Source organism: Rhopilema esculentum, chromosome 18, assembly GCF_057945365.1.
Source record: "Rhopilema esculentum isolate cy_ngs chromosome 18, ASM5794536v1, whole genome shotgun sequence".
Taxonomy (NCBI): Eukaryota; Metazoa; Cnidaria; class Scyphozoa; order Rhizostomeae; family Rhizostomatidae; genus Rhopilema; species Rhopilema esculentum.
In genome coordinates this window covers 6176456-6203549 of record NC_142832.1, presented here as the reverse complement: position 1 = coordinate 6203549, position 27094 = coordinate 6176456, and the positions used below count along the sequence as shown (strand labels likewise).

The 27094-nt window shown below is 35.8% G+C and overlaps 1 protein-coding gene across 2 annotated transcripts; it reads right to left on the bottom strand.

Annotated features, from left to right (window-relative positions):
* Positions 1–704: 704 nt before the first annotated feature.
* On the bottom strand, positions 705–26213 carry LOC135696716 (uncharacterized). Of its 2 annotated transcripts, XM_089113771.1 has the most exons (29): positions 26087–26213; positions 24465–25465; positions 23575–23660; positions 22816–22872; positions 21776–21823; positions 21386–21422; positions 20640–20823; positions 19570–19673; positions 18272–18487; positions 17399–17467; positions 16867–16955; positions 16018–16102; positions 15259–15480; positions 14865–15028; positions 13864–13918; positions 13297–13451; positions 11618–11752; positions 10646–10712; positions 9885–9992; positions 9054–9239; positions 8081–8221; positions 7007–7072; positions 6123–6307; positions 5322–5395; positions 4713–4980; positions 4220–4601; positions 3336–3419; positions 1940–2083; positions 705–1386 (listed from the first exon to the last, which is right to left on the bottom strand). In XM_089113771.1, the coding sequence occupies exons 2-29, from the start codon at positions 25296–25298 to the stop codon at positions 1279–1281; spliced, it is 4353 nt and encodes a 1450-aa protein (XP_088969897.1). In that variant the 5' UTR covers positions 25299–25465; positions 26087–26213; the 3' UTR covers positions 705–1278. The 2 variants fall into 2 exon arrangements, with proteins under 2 accessions (XP_088969897.1, XP_088969898.1); XM_089113772.1 differs by lacking the exon at positions 22816–22872.
* Between the last annotated feature and the right edge of the window lie 881 nt (positions 26214–27094).

Sequence of the window (27094 nt, the reverse complement as noted above, 5' to 3'; positions counted from 1 at the left end):
AGTCTCTCTCAAAAAAGGGAATCGTAAGATGAGTTTGCTAGCAAACGTAAACGAGGGAGCTGAAAAAAGAGCAGAGAAGTCAAACGCAAATGGGAAACCTTGATTCTGACAGAACTTCGTTGATAAGATCCTCAACAAAGGGAAACAAAGCCGCTGCAGTAAGATCGTTTGCCATTTTGTTTCGTTTTTGTGCTGCAGTTCAAATCTAAACGATCAAACAGCACTGAACGACTTCTAGTGCGAGTGCAAGAACTCCCGGGAAGGACTTGAACTCGACTTCGTTCTCGCAGTGGATCTAAACCTCTTTAGTATCCATAAAGAACCGGCAAGGATCTATAACTTTAGAAAACACAGAGAAATCAACAACTCTTGATAGCAAACGTAAACGAGGGAGCTGAAAAAAGAGCAGAGAAGTCAAACGCAAATGGGAAACCTTGATTCTGACAGAACTTCGTTGATAAGATCCTCAACAAAGGGAAACAAAGCCGCTGCAGTAAGATCGTTTGCCATTTTGTTTCGTTTTTGTGCTGCAGTTCAAATCTAAACGATCAAACAGCACTGAACGACTTCTAGTGCGAGTGCAAGAACTCCCGGGAAGGACTTGAACTCGATTTCGTTCTCGCAGTGGATCTAAACCTCTTTAGTATCCATAAAGAACCGGCAAGGATCTATAACTTTAGAAAACACAGAGAAATCAACAACTCTTGATTAATCGAGTGATTAGATACTAAACAAGAATAATTGCTAAAATTTATTTCACTTCAAAGTTGCTTGCTATCTTTGAGTACGAACGTAAACATAGCTACAGCAAACTGGGTCCAGGAGGGTTTTTAAATAAGATCGTAGCATTGTTCGGATTTTCTTAGGGTGCTCATGGAGTTGGGAGGGGTATAGTCCGAAAAACTGAACTGAACTTTTAAAGGTCGATAGCATAACCCTCCTGGAAAGAGAGGGGTGTACTCGTGTTGCAATATGATTACAGTTACAAAAAAGGGAGTACAGTCAGAAGCATTAGAGCATCTTGCAGTAAACGAACAAACAAGGTTTGGAATCTGACTACATTTTGTTTTAAACGTGGTTCTTAGCCATGTACCCGTTTAAATGCAATGTGCACAAAGGTCGAAACTCAACTAGTATCGGCCTATTCTCGATTTCCCTAACATCTACAAAGCTACGAAATACGACAAGCTAGCCGATTATGCTTTGATCTGTTTTCTATTTACAAATAATACTTCCTTCGTAAAAAAACAAGTTAAGACATATGTGCAAGACAAACACTTAGGTATCAACACAAAGAGTATGATGAAGTCCTGGCAAATTTTCTTCCAGCAGCTCAAAAAAGATCCGTTCTAATTTTCTACCCTCTTCTGCCACTTCAGATTTTTCCTACAAAATAAAAGAAAAAAGTATCAGTATCGTAATAAATTGAAAGGCAATGACTGAAATAAGAATATCATGGCCTGGAATAAGCATTTATTCTAAAACTGGTCTGTCATAGAATCTTTTTAAGATTTCTCTCACTGACATAAAAGGAAATTTCGTTTCGTAAAATTTTATAAAATTGCTGCTGATTGTGTTTCGAATGATATTACCACGAGCATTGTGCAAAGTCATCGGCACCCTATGAAGATTTAGATATATCAACAGGACTTTCAATTTGTGAATCTAAGTTACCTTTGCTTTAGCTACTAGAGTCCCCAAGTGACATGGGTCTCTAAGAGCTCACAGGCGAGTCTTTGACCACAAATGAGTCGAGAAGTTTAGTCAAGAAATTTTGGTCCATGATTCCACCGGCTCGAAAAATCCCTACAGGCCTAGTTAGCCCCCCTTTTACACTGAGACAAACATTAGCTTTACCGAAATGGGGTTTTGCAAGGTTTAATTCGGGGTTAGGAACATAAACAATAAAATATTCAATAAGAATAGTTTGATGACACACCTCGTTGTATTTCGCACAATTCTCGAACAATAGTTTGACATCAGCAGCGAACTGGAAGGCATCTTCGTATTCGAGCATGTCCAGTTTGTCTCTAATCTGGCTCAGATCAATTGGATTTGGCACATACTTCTCATAATCCGGCACCTTGAGAGGCAAAGATGCAGATACATATCATAATTAAGATACACGTTATAATTATAATCGAAAATGTCAAGCTCTTGCTAGAGTAAAATCTCTTTTATGGTTAGAATAAATATAGGCCAAAAAGTGATATCCATTGACGGCTTTTCATTTGGAGTAGATACAGTAAAATCCAAATAACTTGAACCTCCAAAGGACCAACGAAATGGTTCGAGATAGCGAATGCTTGAGCTATTGGGGAGGGGGGGGGGGGTTATATGATCATATATGAAAGTATTTGGCAAAGGGAATGCAATATCAGGTCGACTTAGCGAATGTTTGAGTTACCGGGGGTTCGAGTTATCGGGAATTTGCTATTAGTTCGTGGCTATCGTTACCTAATATAAACAGTAACTTGTCCTACTGTATTCTTTGTTTTGAATATAGAATAGTGTTCACATTGTAATGATCAAAGTGTTATAATGATCAAATTTGCTAACAAAATTACTATCAAGTTGGACAGAATATTCCGAAAATGTCCTTCTACAAAATTTTAAAGCTGCAGAAAACTTCAAAGGTCATCCTGGAACCTGGAAACCGCATTATTCGGGCTTCTTCTATACAGTAGGAGGAAATCTTTCTGTATTTCAAACAACTGTAGAACCATCTCAAAGACTCTTTCTCGTCTCTGCTCTATCAGAATCCCGCACATTGGTCAATCATTGCCAGCAAGGAAATTAAAAATATGTATCTTCAAATTTAAAGTTTGATTTTTACAATTAGTTCAAGACAGATAAACACATTGTATTGTTTGCTATCTAGCAACCAGGGGCGAACACTCTTGGTCAAATATTGGGGGGGCAAGCCTATTGTTTTAATAAGATGACGTCACATTTCCCATTGTTTTAGAACAAAAGACCATTGTCCTCCAAAGTATTGGGGGGCGGTCGCCCCCCCCCTTCGCCCCCCCAAGTGTCCGCCACTGCTAGCAACCGAAGGTAGTTTTAGGGCAATAAGAAGCAGTGTCCTGACCATTTCTCTCGATGCGACCACACCTCGTAATTCCTGCGCCTGAAAATACAGAGAGCTGGCGATTCTCCTCACTCTGGGTGAAAATGTGGTCATGTCCGGAAAACGAATAATGGGCCCTTGGATCTGTAGTCAGTGACCCTAACCACTGAGACATCAGCGCATGAAGTTTGTTGAAACATAAAAGAGGTGTAAAAATGTTTATTTATGCATGGATAATATGAAGTGAAGAAAAATAGGATCTTACCTTTTTTGGATCAACAGGTTCTCTGAAGAAATAAGAAAATTCACTCTGCCACATGCCACGTAAAATGTTCTCACAGGCAACAATCTGGCAAAAGATAGAAGTGATATTAATTCCTTTTCAACGGAAATAGAAACAATTCATAGTATTTAAGCTTTAACTTCAATCTCTTATAATTTTGAACCTTTTACTTCACAAACCTTTTTTTAACAGGACCCTTAGTGATAGCAGTATTATCTTTACTGAAAAGGCTATCCTGTATAAATATGGTAGATTATCATTATTATTATCGTATCTTTTAGTCAGTGCTAGAATTAGGTTACACCGGAACAGCTTCGGTTGGTAACAAGATAGCTAACAGGACAATTTGATAACTGGAAAGTAGAAAATCTGTTGGATGTGAGCTGTCTTATGTCCTCTCATTAGGCGTGAAACTCAGTGTTATAAAACAATATATATTCAACAACCTGGCAAAATTATCATATTTTAATAGAAATAGACAGCTGTAACAGAGAAGAGTTCAAAATTTTACATGGCAAACATAATTTGACAACTTTTGATTTGGAAAGTTTGACATGAAAAACTAATGAATTCGTGATACTTTGCATGTCTTTGGTGTGTCAATTTTCGCCATTGACTATGTAATTTCATCATAAATTCGTAAAATGATTCTAAAAATGACAGGGGCGTATCCTCCTTCTGAAAGCACTTACAAGTTAAGCTTTCCTTCAAACGTTTAATGCATAAACTTAACTGGGTAGTAATAATAACAAAACTTTGAGGCCGTTTACGGTCTTGTCTTTAGGTTCACCGCCTCAATTTTTTGAACCACATGTCACACGAATTGCCACTCAAATACGCTTAAATCTGCAATAACAAGAATAAACCTCTGAATTGTTTCCTCTGTTGCGATTTCTTGCTCTCCTTCCGAAATTCAGATCATCCGTGAGTCTAGTGCGCCTCCGCTCCGACTTCGCAGCAGCATCAGCATCAACAACCTCTTCACTCTCACTCACGTTTCGCTTCCTTGTTACCCGTCGCTTTTTCGATACACGTTCGTCAGAATCGCTGCCATCTTTGTCGTAACTCTTAACAGCAGCTCTTTTGTTTCGCTTTGTTTGCTTCTTTTTTTCTTTTTCGGTATCTTCACCCACGTTGCGAGTTTTTTTGCGACTCTTTGACTTTGGGCTTGGGTCACTATCTTCCTCCTGGTTGTGAGAATTTCGTCCACGGGTACTTTTTGGTTTGGTTTTGCTGCCTCTTTTTGTCCTGCAAATAGCAAAACATTGTTACAAACGTGCAATGTTAAAAACCTGTCTAAGAGCGGTTACAATAGGTATCGTTTACTAACATTGTTTCTACGTTTGAATATAGCTTCACCTTTTACTTGGTGGCTCTTCTTCGTCATCACTTGGTTCAGTTTCGGGGTCCTTATGCTTGCGTGCCCCCCGTCTATCACCTTTCACTTTCTTTGCACTTCTGACCCACTCTTCACCAGACTCTTCCGATTCCTCCGGATTGGCTTCACTAAGCTCCTCCTCATCGTCTGTTGGATTACTGTATCTGCCTCTTTTTGATGTTCTTCCGGTCGGAGACTTCTGTTTTTTCTTTGCTTTGCCAGATCTTCCCTGGTGCTTAGAGGACTTTTCTGAAAAGGGCACACAATTGCTCATGATAAATGCCTTAAGAGCAACAAATAAGATAATTGCGTTGAGATACAATAGCTACCAGGAGATTGGTATCTTTCTGTCCATTAAAGTTGTTTGGAAAAGGTGTTTAAATTGAAATTCCATTCCACGGACATTCCCCTACCATGGACATCCTCCTATCACGGTCATTCCCCCTTAAAGGATATCTCCCTACAAAATAAAACAATTCTGGTCCTACGGGTATCTTGAAAATAGTGGTTCCAATCCCATCAAGATCAAATGGATGTTGTTTTAGATAAAGCAAATGAGTCAGAAACAAACCAACATATCTTATACATACCAATCTGCTGTTGAGCACGTCGAAACCTCATTGCCATCTTTGGATTTCGACACACAAAACAGATCCATATGCCCCTGAAAACAGACAACTTAAGTGTAAATAAACTGAACAAAAAGCAGCAAAATGATACAAAACCCTTGCCACTTTATTGACAAAATATCAAGAAATTACAAAAACCTTGCTTGCAGCATGTGTCAATTCCTTATTATTTCAACTATTCGACAATTTGCCTGCTTACAAAAAGAAGTTGCCTTAAATAAGACAATGTTTAAATGTATGTCAAGATCTGAAGAAACGCTTCAAGCCTAGTTGAAGTTTGATTACTTCGTGCCTTATTGGGAGAGTGTTGCGGAAATTTAAAAACACAGATTTCTGCTTAAGCATACATTTCTGTCTGAAAACATTTTCTTCCAAAATTGGATAAGGTAATTTTATTGCACTTAACTCAAATTTGGGGATAATGTTATGGTCTTCAAAACACTTGAATAAATTTTTTTCCTTAAAAATAAACATTCGTTTTTATGCTACCTAGTGAACCTTGTGCAAAGGTATTTAGCTCCAATCTTTAAGGTCACCAAAAGCAGTTTGATTATCGATAACTGAACATCCGGAGCTACTTGCGTTAAAAAAGATAAACATGCGCAGTGATGACTGAACCTGATGCTCATACTCCTTCATACCCATGACGGGGGTTCCTCATTCATCAAAAAACTTCTTGTGTTCGCTAAAAAAACTCTTATGCCTACATCCACCCGTGTTTAACAGGTTCTATAATAGCTTAGATAATCAATAGGTTCTAACCGTGGCAGTCTTCTAATCGGTGGCTCATGGCAGTCGAGGTGGTAAACCTTAGGACACTGATCACAGCAAATAAGTTCGCCATCTTCTCCACAGACATGACACAGACTTTCGTGATCTGACTCCTCTTCTCCCTCTAACTGCTCCTTTTCATCGTCTTCCTCCTCCACACTTTCCTCATCTTGCCCCTACAAAATCAATATAAAAAAAATTACCAGAAGGCCTACTAAAAGGCAGCCGATAATTCTGTTTACAATATCCAATTACAGCGCAGTTACAGACTTCGAAAAAACTTCTGCTTTGATGCCAATTAAGAGGTCTCTTCCAATGATTCACTTTTCTAGTGAGATAATTCTAGAAAATTTCCAGCACTCATTTTCTAAATTCCTACAGCCAATTTTATCGAAAAATAGCATAACCATGTATAGTTGAAAACGGTTCTATGCCAGGTCTAGCCTTGTCATTGATACAACTGAGACGAATAATAAAGCTGTTAAAGTTGATTGAGCAGCTCTTCGGGAATATTCAAAGCAACTGACGTGTACCAAGATGCTTTAGACGGTGCAAAATACTGCAACTTTTCTATCGAAAGCGGGGCGTCCTTTCCAGGAAATGAATGGTGTGTTCAAATTCGATGCATATCCAGTAAAAGATTTTAGCAGATTACATATTCAATTGACAAACAATTAATGCGGTTTCTTTTAATACTTCAATTGAATAATCTGATAAAGGTCTTCATTTCCAGTATCTGGATTTATCCAACAAGCCTGTTCATGAATTATTTTCTCCATCCAGGTGAGATGAAGTCTAAGTCCTATGGATGTAAATAATCAGTGAAAGGCTCTTTCTTCTCAGAGCGAGACTCTTTCTTCTTAGAGCAAACTTACGGTTTGGTAATAATCCACAGGTTCTTCTTTTCTTCGCGTTCGTGCTCGCGAGGCTGGTGTCGCTGGCTGGAAAGCAAACACAGCCAGTTAAGATTTACATAGAGACTTGGTAATGACAACAAACGAGTGGCAAATGTTGGCATTAGTGATCCCTGGTTTGCAGGCAAAAGGCTTTAAACTATTGAAAATCACAGCCAGAATATAAACGAGAATCAAGGGTAATGATATCTTTAATTTCAATTGTCAATGCACAGTGTTGTATTGATCCGAAATTAGAACAATGGCCAAAGGGCGTTAACTATCCCGACGTTCGTAATCCCCTGCATTACGCATGGACAAATCAACAGCTTATCTTGTGCTTTAACCAGGATAAATGAAAGGCTTCGATTTCACGGTAAATTTTCTTGAAAAGTAATATCATTTTAAATTTTCAAAAGATGAGAGCAATCTTATCTCGAATAACTACAAGGCTTTGCAAAACATACTTAATTTTTGCACATTGCAAATAACATCACTCTTTCCCTCTTTAAACTTGTTTTACGTCATGTTCAGAGTCTCAGTGCTTTCTAATTGATTTTAATCAGTTAGTTATGACATCTATTTAGACAACCAATTTTGTTTTGGGAGAGAGAAGAGTGGAATTGATCTTATGTACAAGAACCAGGTAGTTTTTGACACAAAACGCTTAAGGAGCAGGGCAACTAATGGAATCAATAAAAAATGAAAACAAAAATCTCCCTTCCAGCCAAAGTATTAAACATACTGGAACAAACAACAGAGCAGTAACAGTATATAACACTTAGTATAGGAGATATTGCAGCGAAACCTCTATTGGCAGACACCTCCAAATAACAGGCAAATAATTTCATCATACAATTCTATTTGCAGTACAAAAAGTACTGCAGAAAAAGCCTCAAAACAATGAACACCTCGTCAAAGTATGTATCTATATAGTACTGTAGACGTTTGTATCCTTTATAAAGTATGTATCTCTTTACGACAGGCAGTAGTACTTTTGAAATCACAAGTGTCCACTATATGGCAGGTTCATTGTAAGCCAAATTGTAGACATACCTGGCAAGCAGGGCATTTCCAGCTCCCTGATGGAAAATCCAATAAAGCAGGCCTAAGACAGTAGGGATGATAACCACGGTTGCATTCGTCACACAACACAAGGTACTCATCGCCACCTTTGCGTCGGCAGATTTTGCATTTCTAGAAAGATTATCAAAAATTTCAACAAACCACAACAAACAGTGCTATCTCTAAATAGAAATAAATGAGAGAATTTCTTAAAATCTCTCGATCTATGTATGATTCACTGAAATTTTCTTTGCATTGTCAGTGCCCAATTACAAGAAATATCAAATAGCGAAAAACGAATAGAAAATGTATAATTTGATACTCATTCATATACTTTCTACTGACTCACTAACATGTTTTACTCTGAATTTCCATAGCCATAGATCTGGGGTTTAAATATTAGTAACTCTTTGTTATATAAAATACACAGAAAAATACCCCTATCTACCATACTTTTCTTGGATCGTGTATATTACAGTTTTAATACAGTACTCGTGTTCTGTAGTATACGTGTGTCCTTTTCTTTCTTAGGCCCTTGGCACAGAATAGGAATTAGGCAGAAGAGGAACTCCTGCCCATCAGGTGAAGCCTGAAAACTCATACGAGGTTGGCGCATGCGTTAACTTATACGAGGCTTAGCATGTATCTGTCGGGGAAATTTAAAAAAGAATGAAAGTAGACAACTTTATTGAGACGAAATGCCTCATGATAGTGAAGAAACCAATTATGAATCATAATTCGTTTACTATCTGATTAATGAACGATAATTTGCCATGGCTAAGTTCGTCTAATGAAATCGAGGTTAAAGGGGAATTAAGGAATTCTATTGTTGTCTCAGGCTTAAAAAACAACAAAGGAAACCGACGAGAGTTACCCTTCTGCCTATTTCCTATTCTGTGCTCTTGGTACCAGAAATTCTTATCTTTTCGCAATCCATGTGACAAACTGCCTATATCTAACTTACCACGTTTTCTGCTGATTTATCCCATTTCACGGAATTCTCAAGAATTCCAAGAAGAGTATGCAATGTTGATAACGTCTTTCCGGCTTTGACGTTTTCCCGCCAATTCTTCACCACTTCCTCCTTTTCCATAGTACCTTGTAGGAACTTTGGTAACACACTTTGCTGGAGCTCCAAAACCAACGGGATCTGAATTGGGAAAGACAGTTATCTCTTCAGTAATGGTTTGCACAAACAGCGCTTGGATCTTACAATCTTTTTCATAAATACACAGGTTAAAATATCTTATTAAAGGATACATGAAAAACTTCCTCACATGACAAATTCTAGCTTTTTGCAAACCGTCGATTAATTAACTCCTTCGAATTAACGGAAAAATAATCCTGTTTCTTGCAGTCAAAGCCCTGATAATTGGCCTCAAAAACAGATGACCTCATGCAGCGGACAGAAACTATGATCCTAGAGCTTTCAATGTTTTTCAACATTTTTCGGGTACACGTTCGATTAACTTCTCCGTCCTAATTAAAAATCCTGCTGTTTTGACTCTCATGAAAAAATGACTTTCTGATATTTTATGATATTAGTGGATCAAATACTGCCCAGCATAGGTTCCTCATTAAACATATAGCTGAACTAAGGATGGCAGAACGATCAAAGAACAAGGATAGATATCAACACGACAGATGAAAACGTTGTGTGGCACATATCATAAACAATGCTTGTAATTCAAATCATTACCTTAATATCCGTACTCTAGAAGATGCTAACTATAATTTTTGTAGGTATATTCCTGTGTAAGATTAAAAAATAGCTTTGGAATATAAACAGAATTACCATTTCCTCCAACGTGCGCCCTTCTGTGACTTTACTTTCCCACTGTTCCTGGTTTGAGATCATTCCTAGCACTCCTTTTACGATTTTGCTTCCAGATTCTAGCATGTCCTATAAAAAAATCACTCATAATAAATTTCTGTGCGTGGTATATCAACACTGTTTTGCTGCTTTGCCACCAAGACCTTAACATCCTGTTTTTCATAATTTCCAGTTAACGAAAAACATTTTAAGTAGAAGAACTGCAAAAAAATTGCTTGCATAAAAATAAAAAAGATTTCTGTTTAAATATGATAAGAAAGATTATAATATAAAAGGATTATCATAAGAAAGATACCCACTTGAGACCACTTAGGGGTACTGAACATATGCATTGAACAACACAATGCCCAGAATCAATTCATGTAAAACAGTTCTGATAGTATCTTAATTATTCATTCAACCACTGACCCCCTGCACCAACCTTATAGTGGGTTCCCATTGGAAAGGATTAACCCAGGGCTCAAAATTGTGGCTTTATTCTTAATCTGGGAACTCCAGGAAAATATAAATATTCACTTATTCAAAGCTATAGTTGGGATGCAGTTGCTACTGGAAAGCTTAAAAGAAATTAAAAGAATTAAATGTGATTTGACGGTGGTTTTCCAAAGTCACTACGCCACCCCTTGTTGTACTGTGCATGGCAGAGAAGGGTTGTTATTTAAGGAAAGTTCACAGTTAATTACAACATCTAAGTTTGATCGTCTTGAAATAATCTGCTCTACCTCTTTTAATACTTTGATTGATTCTTCAAAAACATCATATGGCTGCAGCTCACAGTTGTCGGGGTTTCTAAGAAAATAATTAGATTTATAACTTTTTATCAAATCTTGCCTAGCAGTCAAGTAACGAAAGGATTTTGATAATCTCTTTACACAGTTCAGTTGTTGAAGTTATATAAACACGGGATTATTGTAGAAAAAGAAACCACCAAAAGTGTGAGTTACGGAAATGATATTATATTGTAGTATACAATAGATTAATAAGTACAACTATTAGCACAAAATATGAATGGGTGCTCAAACACGGAAAGATAATGATAGGAAAAACAACAATGTAAAGGTTATATAGAAGAATCATTTCCAGATGTTTTAGAAGTTGAGAAAATCATTATAAATAGTTCTCTATGGCTACCAAGTAATTTGATCACTGGAGTTAGATTATCGAGCCTTCTAAATATAATCTAATGTAAAAATAACCTAATATAAATACAATCTAAGTCCTGAAAAGCTAAACCTGTTTGATTGTTGGCAGGAAACATATACTTAGGCTGACTAATTTTCGCTCTTTCCCGCAGCCATTCATTTGCTACATAAAAAACTGCAGTGAACTCTACAGCTAAATTCCCATCCCAACTCTTGCAACTTATGTAACAAGTTATTTTACCTTTATGACGACAATTAGTCTTAAGACAAGTTGACTTTACATATATATTAATTCTTAAATTGCTTGATAACAGCAAAGGATTGATTTGTACATATTCATACTCTCTAGCCTTGCTTTCCAGCCGCTAATGTCCTAAACTGTTTACGTAAAAGATTTTGACATCAAAGCTTCTCTTAGAAATAGTTTGTCGTGATAAAGTTGGAATTAGAGGTTTACTTGGACTGCTAGCGCTAGGACTAAAGAGATGATGGACGGAATGAGTTTAGCTACTTGTTACCTTGATGAAAGGAATATATCGAGCTACTTATTACCTTTTCTTAATCAGAGACGTTATCGTCTTGTACTGGCTCGACAAGCAGGCTTTCAGGGCACTTTCTCTTATACCCTGCGTTGCTAATGCCTTCAATAGCTTATCCACTGCTTCAACTGAATCGTAGTATTCCCAGCTGCAGAAAGATTGAAAATTGTTTATGACGAACCAGATTAACGTGGGAGAATGTTAAGCTAAGCTGTCGTAGATGGGGGTCTTATCGCCATCAGTGAAGATCAGAAAGAAGATTCACTGTCAAATTAAGACTAGAAGAAAACAAAGGTCGAGGATAATCTAAAATTAAAATCTAAAATATTGTAAAATTTACTAAGCAGATGCCAGTGCTAATAATAATGATCCAAATTCAGAATCATGCCGATAATCACGGGGGAGAAAAACATCTGTCGAATGAAGCAACCCCCGTCCATGTAATCGAAGGGCGAGCAGATCGATTATTATCATTCTCGCATATGTGATTGGACTGTGTGAAGTGGGTGTCTCTTTAAGGGGGTGGTCCATTCGCTAAGAGATTTAAGCTTGTTAGTCTTCCCAACGTATAACCAGAGAGCTTAAAATGAGGATTAAAGGCAACTGTTAAGATATGAAACGACAGATCTACAAACTCTTCGAACCTCAAGCAATAGTCCAATCTGCCACTGACGATTAAAGCTCGGATTATGATAATCATAAATTTTGGGTGGTAAATTTTTGGGATTTGTTATCTATTTGTATTTTCGTAAGTCTTAAAAAACTGCTTTGGTTATCAAATATTCATTAAATTGTCATTGGTATCAGTTGGAGTTGGGTTTTGTGGGCTGAAATCGCATAATTATGCGGTTTTTTAAACCCGACGTGGCCTGTTTTTGATAGCTTGTCGCCGGTAACTTTTCGGCAACATATATGATCCAATGACACTATATATGAAAAATGCTAATAAATACTGCATCATTAACTGTGCAATTCGAACCAAAACTCAGCGGCAAGGTTATCGGATATCATGGTTTGGCTTGATCAACTGTTATCGTGGATAGCATGTCTGCGCAGCGACTGGTGCAGATCAAGACGATGGGAGGAGTTTCATAACGAATGTATCCTCACAGGTATCTGTGGCAAGTTTATTTTGGAAACGAAGGGCAAACGATTGGAGAGCATGGTGCAAAAACATGTGCTTGCAGTCAGGTGTCATATAACAACGGAGACAGAAACTAGTTGATAAAAAATACATGATACCAGATCTAGTAGAGAAAATAACCAAAATATTTGCATAAACTCTTCTTTAAGAACAGGGTAGGAAAAACATTTGGGATGGTCTTTTTCACTTTTTCAAACAAAGCTCAGAAAAGTCTGCTATCGTACATGTAAAAAAAATACGGCGTTTTAGGGGGCAAAATATAAACATTTTCGGGACCAAATTACCAAGGTGAATTCAATCCTTAAAAAATCTGAAATATACAGTGCTCTGGATACGTTGGACAAAATCCTAGACATTTCTGTCATATTTAAATACTGTACATGAATGAAAAAGCCTCATAACCCTGCTTTACATTAATTTCACCGATATACTGACAACTAAAAGATGCATGGACCTAACACGAGATATCATATACCATATCAGAATACTATACCATATCATATACGGTATACCAAATCAAAGCATCAGGTCAATGAAAAAGAGGCTACCTGTCTATTGTTCTTTTCTCTCCAGCATCGTACATCCATCCATCTTCAACGTAAATACCCGGCATGCCATTAGAAAACACCCAGTATAGCTTGAAATGTCGATCGAGACCAACCGGTTCCAGACGCAACGATCTTTTGCACTTGTCAAGGCCATCCTTGATAAAAAACAAAATAAGCAGGGCATCAAAACGAATCCACAGTACAAAATCTGTGTCAAGAAAATGCTTATACTTCCTTAACCGATAAGCAATATTACCACCTTCCCCCTCCCCCGGTAAACAATGGAAAGATACGAAATCTAGTTGCACTGACGTTATTTCTTTGTTCCTAACAACAGTCGTCGCGGCCATCAGTCGAAAGACCATCAATTCTCCTGGATTCGGCCATTTTCAGATTGAGCTTACATTTTAAAGGTTAACTGTATTTTTGGCGGATATTTTCAAAAAAATTTAAGTATCTTTTGACTCTTAATTCTCAAAGTTCTGGAAAACTTGGATCTTAATGATGTTTAGAACTTTTCCCTTAGTTAAACTGTGATTAAAATGATGTTTATGAACAATGACCCACCTTCCATGCTTGTATCTTCTTCATTTTCTGTTGCAGTTCATCCATCTCTTTTCTCCTGTAATTCATGGGAAACGTTTCAGTTTAATGAGAATTGACCAAAGTCAGGACTCAAAAGTGGCAACAACAATTTCAAGTTTTGCTGAATAAATCAATCTTTTGGAAATGGTGTTTCTTTGAAAATTGTACAAGGGAAATTAGTACTTGTTTTGAGTTCGATGTAGTGATGACCTTAAAAACATGTTTCTGGTCAGAGATAGGGGGTTTCATAACTTGAGAATCTTCAAGGAACATGCCATAAAATAATCGTTTAGTATAATAAGAAGCTGTTTCAAGTGAGCAGACTTATGTTGAAAGTCAGGAACATTTTCTAACAAGGTATCTATCTTGCAATGAATAATCTTGCTAAATTCTGTTAGTTTCATAGGTATTTCTCTGTGGTCGGTAACTGGAACGAAAAAAGTTCAAACTCTAAATCTAAAACAACCTTTACAAGTTAATTTCAATATCATTTTGCTGAGTTCATGGGTTGTAAAAATTTTGAACTAGAATTTTGCATAAAATATGAAATCCTGATTCCATGAATTCTCAAAGAACACTAAATGTACAGTCATGTGCAAAAGTTTAAGGCCAGGAGAAAAATGAGAAGAAATGCAGTTATTTCAGGAAAACAATATATATATTTATTTATCAATATTATTCTATATACGATGAATACATACATTTGGAATATTTCTTTGTTACATACTTTGTTTAAAATTCCAGTAAAGTGCACTAGAATGGTACTTTCAAACAAGAAATCTAATTTTGATGTAAACCTAGAAACCTAGAAAAATGGGAAAACATGACACGTGGTCTTAAACTTGTGCACACGACTGTAGTTCGAAAAATCAGGGGGTAAGATAAATCGAAGACAAAAACGAACGGGACAAAGCAAAAATCGGATAAAGAAAGAAATAAACAGGGCCAATAAAAAAATAGAGATTTAATTAAAAAATAGAAACCTTTCTTTTTCCTTCTTCTCCTCCTCGCCCTTGAGAGCAGCCTGCTTCGCAGCCATTACCCTCCTTTGCCTAACAATGTGAACGAGATCAGCAACAGGTTCCTTCGGGTAGTCTTTCATTAACTCATCATCTGCACTGAGTTCCAAATGTTTACCCTCTTCAACCTTTGATGAAGACAACATATAAAGGCGATATATCTCACAAAATTAAGCCACGTTCTTTTAAAAATAGAGTTGTAGCTGCAAAACTAGCTTAAATAATAAAATTCAAAACAATTTGAAACAAAGCAGCATTTTAAAAATGTCAAGCAACAAAAATTTCAATATAAATTACCCATTAATGATTATTATTAACATAACATCGTTTGATAATTGCAGCTAAAATTATGTGGTACCTCAGATTTTTCAGGCCTTTTCTCGACATCAATTACTTTTTTCTTCTCTTCCTTCTTCTCTTCTTTCTTCTCTTCTTTCTTTTCTTTATCTTCAGCCTTTTCTTCCTTCTCTTTATCATCAGCTTCGTTTGTCTTCTCATTTTCATCAGTCCCCAATGAATCGGAAATTTGGGTGCTGTCTAGCTTTTTGACAAATTTATCAATTGTAATTGAATCCGAAGTCTGCATAGAATAGATTTAGCTATAAAACTGATATCAAAAAATTACTATTAGCAGTACAAGGTTTTAAACCTCGTAAAAACTAAAAATCACAAAAAAGCTAGAAGGGCTACTGCCAGCCACTGCCAGCCACTGCCAGCCACTACCAGCCACTGCCAGCCACTGCCAGCCACTGCCAGCCACTGCACCCCTAAAAAAGAATTAATCCTGAACCTGGCATTGAACTTATCGTTAAACGTTGTGACAGCTTCTCAAGTAGAATGATTGAACAGCTATGATGAGGCCAAGTTGACCTTTATGTTGATTCTAATGCTGTTCGGGATTGAACTGTAGGTTTTGTATAAAAAACACGACAGTGTTCGATATTGTATAAAAAGACACCAGCTCTGAAATCAGGCCTAACTGATATTTCTATTGATAGAAGACGTTTAGAAAAATTAACGTGGATGTTTTTTCTTTTATTAGGCAACAGAATTTAAAAATTTAACTTGAAAACAAAATATTAGAAAATTAGAAAGCAATCATAGAATGAATATTTACAGCAGGACTCTTGTTTTCAGCATTTTTGCTCTGCTCTTCCTTTCTTTCTTTGGCAGCTTTCTTTCTAAACGCATCCTGTTGGCGCCTGGATATAACAGAAAGATACTCGATGAACTTTAAACGAAATAAAGAGAGTTTTAGAATATGTCATGATGAAGCCATTTGTTGTCCAGCTACAAATGGCTGCAATACTAACGAAAATAACTAGGTTTTATTTAAAACTATTAAAACATTACTTAAACATAAAATAAATTTCATTTCGCCTTTTGATACACTTCGTCAACAGCATATTTTCTGAATTCGTCATGCTAAAAATAAGATGCAGCTCACCAGAATCAAAAAAGTAAAACTTGGACGAGGCATCTAAAATGCATACAGAGCAAGAGCATCAATACCGGACACAACCAATTTCATGATTAAGTTAATCGTCAGTCCCCCTCTCTTGCCCCCCCCTCTCTTGCCCCCCCCTCGCCAATATCCCTAATATATTGCCGTGCATATAGGCCAAAGACATCAAAATTACGGAAAATGCTACTTTTGAGTTTTCTAGCGTATCACTAATTAACTTATTTACTCTGCAAATAACGGATATAAAACAGGCAATGACAAAAATTTTCAAAAGAAAGATGGTGACAAAATATGTTAAAGAGAAACATAGGGGCAGAGATGCTGCGATCGCCTAATCTACAAATAGATATCCAATCATAAAGAACCCCCTTTTTGTTCCAGGTATTTGATACAAAATTTCCTGCTCAGAAGAAGCTCCTTAGAATATCAGAATCCGCTTACTCTCTTTGAAACAAAACTACGTCAATCATTGTTAAAAATACTGGCTGCAAAAAATAATACCAGAGTTCTCTTGTCTCCATTCTCAGGTTTTCGGAATAATCAGAATAGTATTCTGAGTCGATGATTTTGTGAAACAAGAACACCAAAACCTTTGGAAGATAAGAGAGGCTAGAATAAGTCACAATTTGAATGCGAAAATAAAACCTATACCAGAAAGTTTATCCAATCAAGAAAAAGATTAGGCTTTAAACATTAAGATGGGATTTTACGGATTTATGTTTAGATTTTCATACTAAAACTCTATATGAGAAAGCTTATAGGTTATTGATGAAATATTAAAAGCGATGACAAAATTTATTCTGAAAAGGACATTTCACGTTGTGACTAAAGTCACGTTTAGCGAACAGAAAACACTGAACTTAAACTAAGAAATAGACAGGAGATCTTTGAAATGCCTAAGAGGTTTTTGACTCCCGAAAATCTATCGTTGCGTTAGCAAGCCCAGGCGTGTACACTGCATCTGAAGAAAAATAACCAACGAGCCAAATTAACAAAGAAGGGGGAAATGAACTTTGCATAGAAAAATACGCACCTTGAGTTTATCAGATGCTGATAAGGTAAAAAACTCGTTTTTCTCAAGCCAGTTAATTATTCTACGCGGCTGAAAAGAAACAAGCAACGAATAAATTAAAATAACAAGAAGGAGGTTATTTTCACCGTTTCTATATGACCGTTGGTCACAGAAGAAGACAGGAAAACAATTTCTCCACAGAAAATCTTTGTCTTTAATATGACGATTATAGAAAATCGCAAAGAATTCACCGGTAAAAGTTGCTGATAATATTTTAAATTGTGTCTCCTGCTTGTCTTCAACAACATAATTTTATTTATACATTTAATAATATCGAATTTTGAAACCACAAATTTCGAACTATTTCCGAACAGAAAATATTTATCAGAAACTTTGCGGTCACATTACATCCATGGGAAAAATGCACCTCGGGTATTAATATTACATCAATCATTCTATTTTTCTATTTCCTAGGTTTTTGATTCAGCTGTCTCAGCAGTTTCTTGAAAGTTATTAGGCAAAAAACAGTCCATCATAAGAAGCTTAAACGATTTTGATAGAGTCTAAAATGAAATCTCCAAAAAAAGTTTCAATAGGGGACCAGAACCTAAGGCTGTAGTAAGCAAAGGAGACATAACTCGACGACTTAAAAAAGGCGATTTTTAAACTGGAACATTAAAAACAGATTAACAATAAGAATATTATCACCTCAGTAAAAGGAATTAACGAATTTACTATTTTTCAAGATTAAGGTCAGCTTTATAACAATGCTTATAAGTAAATTATCTTAACTTTTTAGTCTTAATTTCCTGAGAAAACATGAATATAGAACCTGATTTGGGCGGTATGCAATAGTGTCATAGTTTTTGCAATCTCATTAGATTTTTTACATACCATCTCCTCCTCATCAACAAATCCATGATTAGTGCTTGCGACACTGCTTGCGTCATCGTCCTCCTCCTCATCTTCTTCGTCACCATCTTTGGAGTCATTGGCCTTGTTTCCTTTGGCAGGCTTGCTGCAGGTCAATCTTAGGTAGTGATACAGCAACTCTGATACTGTGAACACAGTCAATGGCATATCAGCAAGGCCGATTCCAAGACCGTTGATCTACAAAGCAATGACAACCCCCTGTCAAAATAGCAATACGAAGTGGATTTATTGCATCATTCTTTGTTTTAAGGGCGTAACTGGAATTCAGGAGAAAGGATGAGCGGGAAGCGAAAAGAGGGCCAGAGGCTTTGCAAGATAGGCCCACAAAATTAACTCTGTAAAAAGAGATAGATAACAAGTCAAGCTGCTTCAGTTAAGATGAGTTAACCGGGGGTTGATTTCCTATTAACTATGGTTCAAAATAGCTAATAGCTTTATTGCTCTTTTTTTTTGTATGAATCCAGTATAAGCCTCGCTGATAGAAACACAGTATATTGATATGCTATGTTGCTTAGCCCAGACCGTACAAGCATCTTTGGATAAGTTGATGATTTCCACTGATAAAGTAAAATTTTCCAATACTACCATATATGCCAAGCTATAGCCAGCTGTCCCATTCGCGGTTTGAGTGAAAATGTGATTACTATTAATTTTTCATGTGACCATTATCTATGTCGATATCTCGTTGTTATCAATCAACGAACAGCTCTTTGACTGTTGAGCTGTCTGGTAGAGTCTATGTACTCTTTTATTTAGGTTTTCATTCAAGTCTACTGAATGAATGCAGTTTTTTGAAAGAAAAAGGACACTCGCTGAAAAATACCCCAACAAAAACTGAAGCTTGCAATAATGTTTACAAACATTCTTCGTACATAAAAATGGTCTTTGTTAGGCCTTTCAAAATAACCGACCCCAAGGATGATAAAAAATTGAGAAACGAAAGTACTGATCAAGCCAGAGAGTTCATGAAAGTTATATCTTTCAGTGACTTACTCCTCTGTTTCGCTACTGCCTCACATTACGGATGCTACAACAGAGACTTGTAATCGATATCAAGATAACAAGAGAAAACACTTATTTATCTTGTCGATATGGCTTGTAAAAAGATTAAAATTATAGACATAGAGGTAGCAAACCAACAAAACTTAAAAATCCATTCATCGATCTGTTTCTCTACTGATTCACAGGCTGTCTATCTAAATCAAAAATGCCAACTTCACAATCAGATAAACAGAGCCTCGAAAAATCAATTAGCCTACCTCTCGTTCTTCTTCTCCAATTAGAGCACGCAGAAACACCAGAAGGATTTTCGAAATAACATCTGCACCTTGGCCGCCTGCTGCTAAAGCCTTTATTAATTGTTCTAAAGGAAATAGAACTTCCAATTATTCGCACGACTTTTATAAATACATTCTAAAATGCAGGTCAAATCGCAGTAAATAACAGGATCGAAACTTCGACATCAAAGAACAGAGGATTTGCTTCTGAGCTCACAGCATGGACGTCACGCAATTCATCAAACTCGTGTCTCAGACTTGTAAAATACAGGGCCGGGCACCTTTGCCGAACAACTTTGAAAACAGAAAACATGTCTATTTAGCACCATTAAAGCCCCTTTTCACGTGGAAAGTCCATATATTTCAGGCCGGCACATTTTTCAAGATTTGTTGTTGTTTTTAAATAAAAAGGTGAAATTATGAGCTTTAGTAGTCCAGGTTAATGATAATGACGTCATTTACTGTGAAACTGTCTCGCTGACAGTAATCGAAAAGCAGTACTGCTGGTGAAAGAAATTCACGAAATCAAAGAATTCTATTAGAAAACTTCCAAGACCAAGTTGTGCACGAAAATATTATTTTTAGGCCCCGAGTTTTGAAGCCAACCTTTACAATCTTAAAAAGACCTTTTTTAAGAAGACTCACTGATGACTTAGTTTATTTTGTACTTCTGTTCTAAACATACCGTAAACGCATACCCTTGGATACTTGCTCGTTTGCATATATCAAAACGATGATTTTGTTTTTGGTCGTAATGAAGAAAGTATATTTGACAGGCACAGTTGCCCAATATCCGATTTCTTACAAGTTATTAATATCACTGGCAGTCATTAAGTTCAGCGGCTGACCTGTCCAGCCGTTGAAAAACAGGGAGTGCATTTGTCTCCAAATTACAGTAAAATGATTAATCTATTAAGGTAGAAAGTTTCTTAACCCTAGTCAAACATTTTAATCTGTCGAAAGGTACGAAGTGGATTTTATTAGCGAATCGGCAAGACTTTTGGTAAATTTCCAAAAAATGTACAAAACAAAATTAATCAATTAATTCTTGCCTGCAGTAATACTGGGGGTTTCTTCAGGGGCAAGAAATTTGTTGAACACGTAGACGAACTCGACAAGCATGGCAATATCTCCGAATGCTGTGTTTGCGAGGCCACCCTCCATTTCGATTGGCTTAGGAGCTGGGAGAGGTGCAACGTTCTGCAGCTCGAGATCATCATGCTTTTGATTCAGCATCTGCATAATTACATAAACATCAAATTATGCAGATACATTATAATTATCACATAAATTATGCATTAAGCATTGTGCCGGGAGTTACAAACGATTCTAGTCTATATCGTGGGAAGATCCGGAATCAGTGCACGTGGGAAGATCCGGTATAAATGAAACTGGTCCAACAACAGTATAAGCTAAACAAAAAGATTCCTATGTTTCAATCTTCCTGACATTCGCCTTGGAATACGATATAAATAATTCTTACTCTCTACTTTTTAATTAACAAAAAAATTAAGGATATTGTACCATAAAATTCCGTATAATTTTTCAAAGGCACTTTGCTTTCATTTTCCTTTGCAGACAGTAACTCTGAGATTATTGCAAAGAAAAATTAATTTGTTATGATCGATTGCTGTTTAAATAAGTTTCTAAAAACACCTGTCAATCAAATGCAAACTTTTTAAGAACATTAGTAACATTTCCTGGAAGGCCAATAAAACAGAGTGGGTTCCAGACCATTTATGATGTTGCATGAATATATATAAAAAACGATTCATAATAAAACTAGATTAAGACTTGCCTTCTTTCTTTCTCTTCTTATTTTGTTCCATTCCTCTCTAGAAAAAATTGTAGAAAAATATATAAAAAACCAAATATTCCTATACTTCAGCTGTTCTATAACTATATCTTATCTCCTAAAAGAACAAAGACTACATTAATCTAGACAAAGTGATAATCTTTATTTTATTTTAACCCAACTTTAATTCTAAAAAGAAGATTGCAAAAAAGAAGATTGAGTAAATGGCTTGATATTTATTTAAGATCATATTGCATTTTTGTTCAAAATTCATCAACTGTGGCTCAAAACTGGAGCACAAACTGCCCACTATCACACATTCCTTTTGAAAAGAGAAAGTCTTTGCACAGCCGATTAATATCAAGAAGCAAAGTAATAGCTGTTAAAGCTTACTTCTTCTGTTGCCTTATTTTCTCTCTTTCCTCTTCAGTTAATGATTTCCTAAAATTAGCAAATAAAAATACATTAGTCTAGCACAGAAAAGCTGAAACATGGGACACATAACTTGTTTTCTTCCCAAACACCTCAGTGCGTGAACAAGGATTACTAAAGAAAGGAAAGCAGAAATTTATATCCAGTAGCAGGTAAAAAATAAAGAGAGAGGGAATATGTCACTTTAGATTGACACAAAATCTGTAGAAATTCATACCAATGCAAATACCAGTTTGAAGGGGCATGTTGCTACAGGCTCTTTATTAGACCTCACTGATTTAATAACAATGTTTTAAGCAAAGAAAAACAACAAGGTAAAAAGTATTGTGAGATCTAAATCATTGTCATGGCTGTAATTGAATATTAAAATGTCATACTGAATCTATATGATATCTTGTTATTGTGTATTTATATACTTTAGTTTAGATATTAGTCTTATGCTGTAAAATCTGTACTTTTAATATGCGTTTAATTATGTAATTGTTGCATTGTAATTAGGTTATTGGCCATTTTGGCTTTGATACCATGTGCAAAAAAGAAAAAAAAGAATCTGGTTGTGGTTGACCATTTAAACTTTTATTCCATTTCATTGTTTTTCACTGATTTTGCCCTTGATAGCTAAGCAATTGCTATGGAGACAACAACTCTTTCAAAACAGCACAGCCTTTTCTTAAAGAACATGACCTGAGTTTGAAGTGACAATAGTAGATTTGATCAATATAAAAAGAATTCCTTGTTTTGATTTTACGCAAGATTCCCTTTGATCAACACAGTGTAGGACCGCATGATTGAACAGACATAAACTGTTCATTATTTTTGAAAAGTTCTTTTAGCTCAGTACAATCACTAAGTCAAGGTTTATAGATATGTTGCATATTTTATTAGCATCTAACTATGAAATTTTTAATAAAAAACAGTGATTCTAATGAGCATCAGTGAATTACATTATTATTAGGAAATATTATTATATGAAACTTTTGATCTTTTAGGAATAAACTTGCCAGTCAACTCTAGTTACACCAACAACCAAGGTCTTTGGGTCTCCAATCTTTGGCATTCTAGGGAACAAGATATCAATGGATCCCTGATTTTTTCATAAATCTGGAATAATATATCTCTTGAATTCCCATAAAATAAATCTGGAAGTACCCAGCCAAATTGTATAATTTCCCTGGAAATATTTACTTCACTGCACGGAGGTAAAGAACTGTTAATAAACCCTCATTCTAAAATAACCTATTCCCTGAGAGGCCAATTATTGAATGGCATTATTAAACTTGATGATAAACTCAAAACTCAGAATGAAAAAACTGAGAATTTTTTCAATATATATTTTGTTGTTAAGATTGATTAAGCTTTGATTATTTTATTTGTATTATTTGTATGACGATATTCAGATTCAAGAATTGCACTTATAAAACAATCTAAATAATATTTCAACTCTGGATGAAGTTGGTTTTTCTTTGCAGGGACTTATCATGACAATTTTAAATGGATGCATTTTCTGAGGAGAAAGACAGACATAAGTTTCTTTTGCAAAACAAAAGAACTTGTTAGCAGAATCTGCTGTCATGAGTCTTTTATTTGACCTTAACCCTACTTTTAAACTAGCTTTGAAGCCTATGTGACAGAATTTTAAAATTAAGGGCTAGTTTTATATCATTAATTTTTAGCACTAGCAATGACAAAATAGCCAAAGATAGTTTAATCAATTACTTATATATATATACAAAATGAACCAAATTTAGATGAATGCTCACCTCTCTTTGGCAAATGAAGGTTCATTTTTCATCTGTGCTCTAAAGTCAAACAGTGTCTTTTGCTTTAGCCCTTTCTCTCCGTGAACCTAAAATATCAACAGTACTCTTAAAACATGCTCAATATAGAAAAAAGTTTCATGAACAAACACATAAAGAAAAAAATTTAACAAAAGGATGGTTATGGGCTACACAGAGAATTTATAAAACTTTATTTTATGTAGCTTCATAATATGTTGGAAATAAATAAAATATTATAGATCAATTCAATTGACAAATAGTATATAAAAAAGTAAGACTCTGATTGTCCTTGCCTCATCCTTTATTATCAAAATTCATTCCTACAGAATCCTGCAGTACCTTGAGGGAAAATGGCAATTAGTTGTCAGTAAATAAAACTAAACAAGGAAGACCAAAATCGAACAGAGAGAATTGCTATCCATTGTTGGGAATAGACAGAGGAAATTAAAGGGAACACATTGAAGAGAAAAGAATCATCAATGATCATGAAAGCATCAGAAAAAATTAGCAAAATGAAGGCACTGGAAGAGGAATCTAGATGACTTGAAAGTGACATACTGTAAAAGATCTATCTATTAAACTCCCAGGGACATATTTCAGGGTTGGCTTTTGTAGGCGAGCTGTGGGTCCCTCTCCTTAACCCAAACATGAAGGTAAAAATTGCTCCCCCTGTGTAAGGGGTTTAATAGAGAGGGTTGGGAAATTAAAACTAGCTTTCAGGCATTGAAATGGCACTAAAAGAAGAAAATATTATTTACAACTTTTAAAAAGGCTTGGATAAACTGACCCTATCCTTAATAATCAACTAACTGGAGACAATTTATCCTTAATATTTCTTTATATATTTAAACAAATTGTTCTGGTTTACTTGCCTTGTTTTTCATATTTGGAGATTTTGCATGAGAAATCTTCATTTTTGGTGATCTCTCACATTGAGACAGTTTCTTGAGCTTTTCAGCAGTTTTTGAAAACTTTTTCTTTGTATGGTCTTTCTTCAAGTGACTTGAAGCGATCAATTTGGCTTTCTCTGATTTCTTAAATTTTGGTGAATTTTTTAACTGAGACAATGGAACATCTAAATCTGAATCTGAGTCTGAAGGTACATTTATTTTGGCAGACTTCTTTGAAAGCTTTAATCCATTTTCTCTTTTGCCATCTGCCTTGAATGGCTTCATCTTTGCACAGCTATCTTTTTTCTTTGAATTACAATTAGCCATTTTTGACGGGCTACTATTCTTGTGAGTTGCAAAGGCTTCTGATCCAATTGTTTCTTTCTTTGATTTTTTAGGAGAAGCTGAAAGCTGTTCAATGTTACCACCAACTTTCTTACTTAATGTTGCATCTAATGAACCATTTCTGGTAGTTTCTGTCACTGATCCAATAGTGTTTTTAGAGCTTTCATCTGTTTCTGTGACTTTCTTCGTGGGATCTATACTTTTGCCATTTTTAAAAAGTGCCAATGGTTCATCTGACTCTGAATTTGAGGAATCAATGACAATTTTTTCTGAATGCTTTATTGATGGTATTTTTGCAAACGATAGTTTACGTTGCTTTGGGTCGATAATGGAAAGTTTCTTTGACTTTTTTGAAGATGACAACTTTGCATAGCCGTGATCAACACTATTCTTTGAAAATGTTGAACTACTAGGTGAATGTTTCGAGCAACCATGCTCTGGGTTGGTTTGAGGCACTGAGATGTCCTTCATTTTATTTGTCTCTGTACAAATTCTTAAAGAATGATTAAACACGAGAGGGTCTGAGGATCTTACAAAAATGACAGGTAACTGACAAGTTCCATTTGGGAATATGTAATTAGCAATGTGATAATCAATGCAGATATGCAATGTGATATTTGTTGCAATCCCAACTTTTCCTAAAAGATAACACAAATAATGAAATACAGAATGGATAAAAATCTTTTAGTACAGAAGTGTAAGTAAGTAGTTATTCTTAAATTCTCATGATGTTGCTCATTAAACCACTTAAATCATAACTATGTCCCAAAATTTAATCTGATAATTATAATAATAAATTTTGGTTTAGTAACTAAAAGTAAAAATTTAGGTTTCCTGACATCTTTTCTATACAACTCACCCTTACAACTTTAAGGAGCAAAAATAATCAATTATACGAATCAATCCCAGAATCCCTCATCCATGATGGATCCACACTCAACGCGAAGGTGCAGCTGAGACTTTTGGTAAAAGAGAAACATGGCCCATAGTTTGGTGGTGAACCATAGATTAGATTGTTCTACGACAGTTTGTAGCAGTTGATTATCACGATTTAATAATTATTTTGGATAATTTTCAACATAAAAATATTTCCAAGTTGGGCGATAAATGATATTTGGGAACGCAATGACGACAATGAAAATTGCTCCTTTTTGGGCCTAAGCCTACGCATACAACTTCTTGTGATTACATTTATCGGCGTAATCTGCTACATAAAATGCTACTCGATGAAGAAATATACAACATTTGCCATCTTTTACCTGTTTCTGCAAGTCTTATATATCAATCGGTGCTGATCTTGTCAACTGCAAGTTATACAACGTGCCATTCTTTCCGCAAAGTTTTCTGTATATTGCGAGGTAGGCCGCGCCAAAATTTCACTACAACATGCTCCTTCTGAGCGGTTAGTATAGATCGGCATCCTCAATCTGAAATGGGGAATTGCTTTTTGAGCACACTCAGCAAAATTATTCCGATTTAGCGCCACAAATTTTAAAGTGGGGGGCCAAGGCTAAAAATCTTACCCCTTTTATTGCAGTTTTAAAACTACTTGCATCGCAAAAAGGGGGGCCATGGCCACCCAGCCCCCCCCCAGTGGCGCGGGCCCTGTTTAGTTTTTAGTAAACGGTCTGAATTTTAGAATAATGTTAAAATTGAAGTTGCATGCTAGATGAGTAGCATTTTTCTACGGTCAGGAGTATAATTCTTTGAAAATGAAGAGTCAACATTGAATTATTTTAACGCGCAGTGATAAATCGTAGTTGTACAGTGATCAACTCAAATTTTATGCAGTGATAAAACTAAAAAAAGTGATTTGGAAGTGAAAAAATAAAATTGCAGCAACTACCAGTAGACACTTAAGGCTTATAAAAGCGCATTACAATATTAGAAACGAGAACATAACAGTAACGATGCCCATAATCTACGAAATCTCTCTAAAATTTTATCGAATTCAGCATCTACAAGCTACCTAGTTTGTTTTGTTCTTCATCTTCTCCTCTGAGATCTTTGTTCTCGAAAGCTTGTTTAACCCTAGACCACTTTTCCTCGTCGAAATCTCTTATAAAGCTTTGGTGAGAGCTGGTGTAACATATAGTTAGTTTGATAAGTGTGGTCATAAATATTTTCAAATGGCAATTCCCAAAATTTCTAAAATTTTGAAAATGTGCAGCGATAAAAATTCTTTAAAATGAACCCCGGTCAGAGACAGGGACGTTTGACAATGGGAGCAAGGACCAAGATACCTTTGGGGCCGGGGAGCCTTGGCC

Excerpts from the sequence above, each read along its gene's own strand:
- LOC135696716 (XM_089113771.1), bottom strand. The coding sequence starts at position 25,298 with ATGAAGGACATCTCAGTGCCTCAAACCAACCCAGAGCATGGTTGCTCG. Across the intron at positions 17,468-18,271 it reads TTGTTGATGAGGAGGAGATG|CCGCGTAGAATAATTAACTG; the intron begins GTATGTAAAAAA and ends GTTTCTTTTCAG. Across the intron at positions 13,452-13,863 it reads AGAAGATACAAGCATGGAAG|GATGGCCTTGACAAGTGCAA; the intron begins GTGGGTCATTGT and ends TTTTTTATCAAG.